The sequence below is a fragment of the Helianthus annuus genome, chromosome 4 (assembly GCF_002127325.2).
Source record: "Helianthus annuus cultivar XRQ/B chromosome 4, HanXRQr2.0-SUNRISE, whole genome shotgun sequence".
Taxonomy (NCBI): Eukaryota; Viridiplantae; Streptophyta; class Magnoliopsida; order Asterales; family Asteraceae; genus Helianthus; species Helianthus annuus.
The window spans coordinates 178,218,727-178,220,728 of record NC_035436.2 but is presented as its reverse complement, the minus strand read 5'-3'; the positions used below and the strand labels follow the sequence as shown (position 1 = coordinate 178,220,728).

Genomic DNA, 2,002 nt, shown 5'->3' with positions numbered 1-2,002 from the left:
TATTCATAGATATTAATAGTGCCCGGATACTCTTATTTCTTTTTCTAAATTTCACCTATACTTCTTATATTTTTAAAATTACAGGTATAATCTTTAAGTTTTGCAAATTCGTTTTTGGATGGTCTTTGATAGTGCTGTAAATGAACCGAACGAACACGAACAAGACCTTGTTCGTGTTCGTTCATTAAGGAAATAAATGTGTTCACGAACGGTTCATGAACACTTTATTAGCGATATACATTGTATTGTTTATATTTAGTCCTTGATTGTATTTTATTTAGGAGATATATCTTTCCTTGTATTTAGGCTTGTATCTCCCTATATATTGGGAATGTATCTTTATGCAATATACAGAAAAACATTCACAAGCGTTTATGGTATCAGAGCCATAACGCATCGCCCTAATATCCTTTTTTTTCTTTCCGGTCCGATTCAATCAAACTCGCCATGACTGGCAACGACGGCAAGATACCCGATGGCAAAACACTCGATAACAAAACCTCCTTGTCCGGCGACTCAGCTACGGCCAAACCCCTTCATCCGGTGTACACCGTCACCAATATACAACACAAGGTTCGCGTCCTTGACGGAACCAAAGTCACTTACACATCGTGGGTGAAACTGTTCATGCTTCATGCGAAAGGCTATGAAGTGTTGCATCATATTGATGGTACAGACCCGCCTGCATCGACAGACCCGGAATACACCGCTTGGGCCAAGATTGACTCCATCGTATTACAATGGATCTACGGAACATTGTTCGATGACCTACTAGTTCGTATCCTTGAATCCGACTCCACTGCTAGAGCCACTTGGGTTCGTCTTCAAGGTGTGTTTCTCAACAACAAAGGGTCAAGAGTAGCAACATTAGAACAAGCTTTCACAAACCATAAGTTATCGGCTTGTTCTTCTATGGCTGAATATTGCTCCAAACTCAAAGAAATTGGTGAACAGTTGAAGGACGTTGACCAACCGGTACCGGACTCTCGTCTTGTGCTTTAGTTGGCCAGCGGACTACCTCCTGAATACGGGGTAACAACATCCCTCATTTATCAACAATCACCGACATGGGATGTGGCTCGGGATATGATTGAACGGGAAGCTCAAAGGTTAGCAACTTTGGACGGCTCACAGGCTCTACTCGCCACCAACAACTCTACACTGTCGCCTACAAACCCGGAGCAACAACCTCTGCAACAGCCGACTCGCACTCATGATCAGCCCCAGCAGAACCGCCGTGGCAGGGGTCGCGGCCGATGGAGAGGGAATCGTGGGGGCGGCTACGGTAATGGCGGGGGCGGCTACAGTCGATCAAACAACAACCAAAGTCAAAACTATGGTGCTTGGAACCCATGGAATTTACCCCCTGCCCATATCCCACGCAGCCATTTGTTTGGCCCAACCCGCCGCACCCCTGGTCTTCTCGCGGCCCAAACCAAACAGGCCCAACTGCCCAGCAGGCCCAATCGGCTAACATGGTTTATAATCAGCCCAATGGGTCCAACTACAACGCACTGAGCCCCACTGATCTTGCTTCGGCTTTTCAGAACATGCAACTCAACTCCGCACAGCCTTGGAACTTTGACACAGGTGCGTCAGATCATGTCACTAATGAATTTCATAAAATTCAAAACCATTTACCATTTAATTCTAATAACACTATTTTTGTTGGGAATGGTCAAGGGCTCTCAATTAAAGGATCCGGTAATAGCATTTATACCTTACCCAATAAAACCTATGCCTTAACCGACATTAAATACTCTCCACAAATCATTAAAAATCTTTTATCCGTTCGAAAATTCACCCGTGATAACCATGTATCTATTGAGTTTGACCCCTTTGGTTTTACTTTGAAGGATCTCAAGACTGGCCAGGCACTTTCCCGCCACAATAGCACGGGGGACCTCTATCAATTCACTACACCAACTCAAGTTTGCCTTACCACTTCCGCTACATCTCAATGGCACAATCGCCTTGGACGCCCCGGAGCGCCAGTTTTAGA

General features: G+C 44.9%; 1 protein-coding gene across 1 annotated transcript; it reads left to right on the top strand.

The window, feature by feature from the left end:
- The first annotated feature begins 447 nt into the window (after nt 1-447).
- On the top strand, nt 448-1,002 carry LOC110935126. The gene has a single exon (XM_035989478.1). It carries the CDS (start codon nt 448-450, stop codon nt 1,000-1,002), a length of 555 nt encoding a protein of 184 aa, XP_035845371.1.
- The last annotated feature ends 1,000 nt before the right edge of the window (nt 1,003-2,002 follow it).

What these genes read in the sequence shown, in the direction of transcription:
- LOC110935126 (XM_035989478.1), top strand. Translation starts at nt 448, where the DNA reads ATGACTGGCAACGACGGCAAGATACCCGATGGCAAAACACTCGATAAC.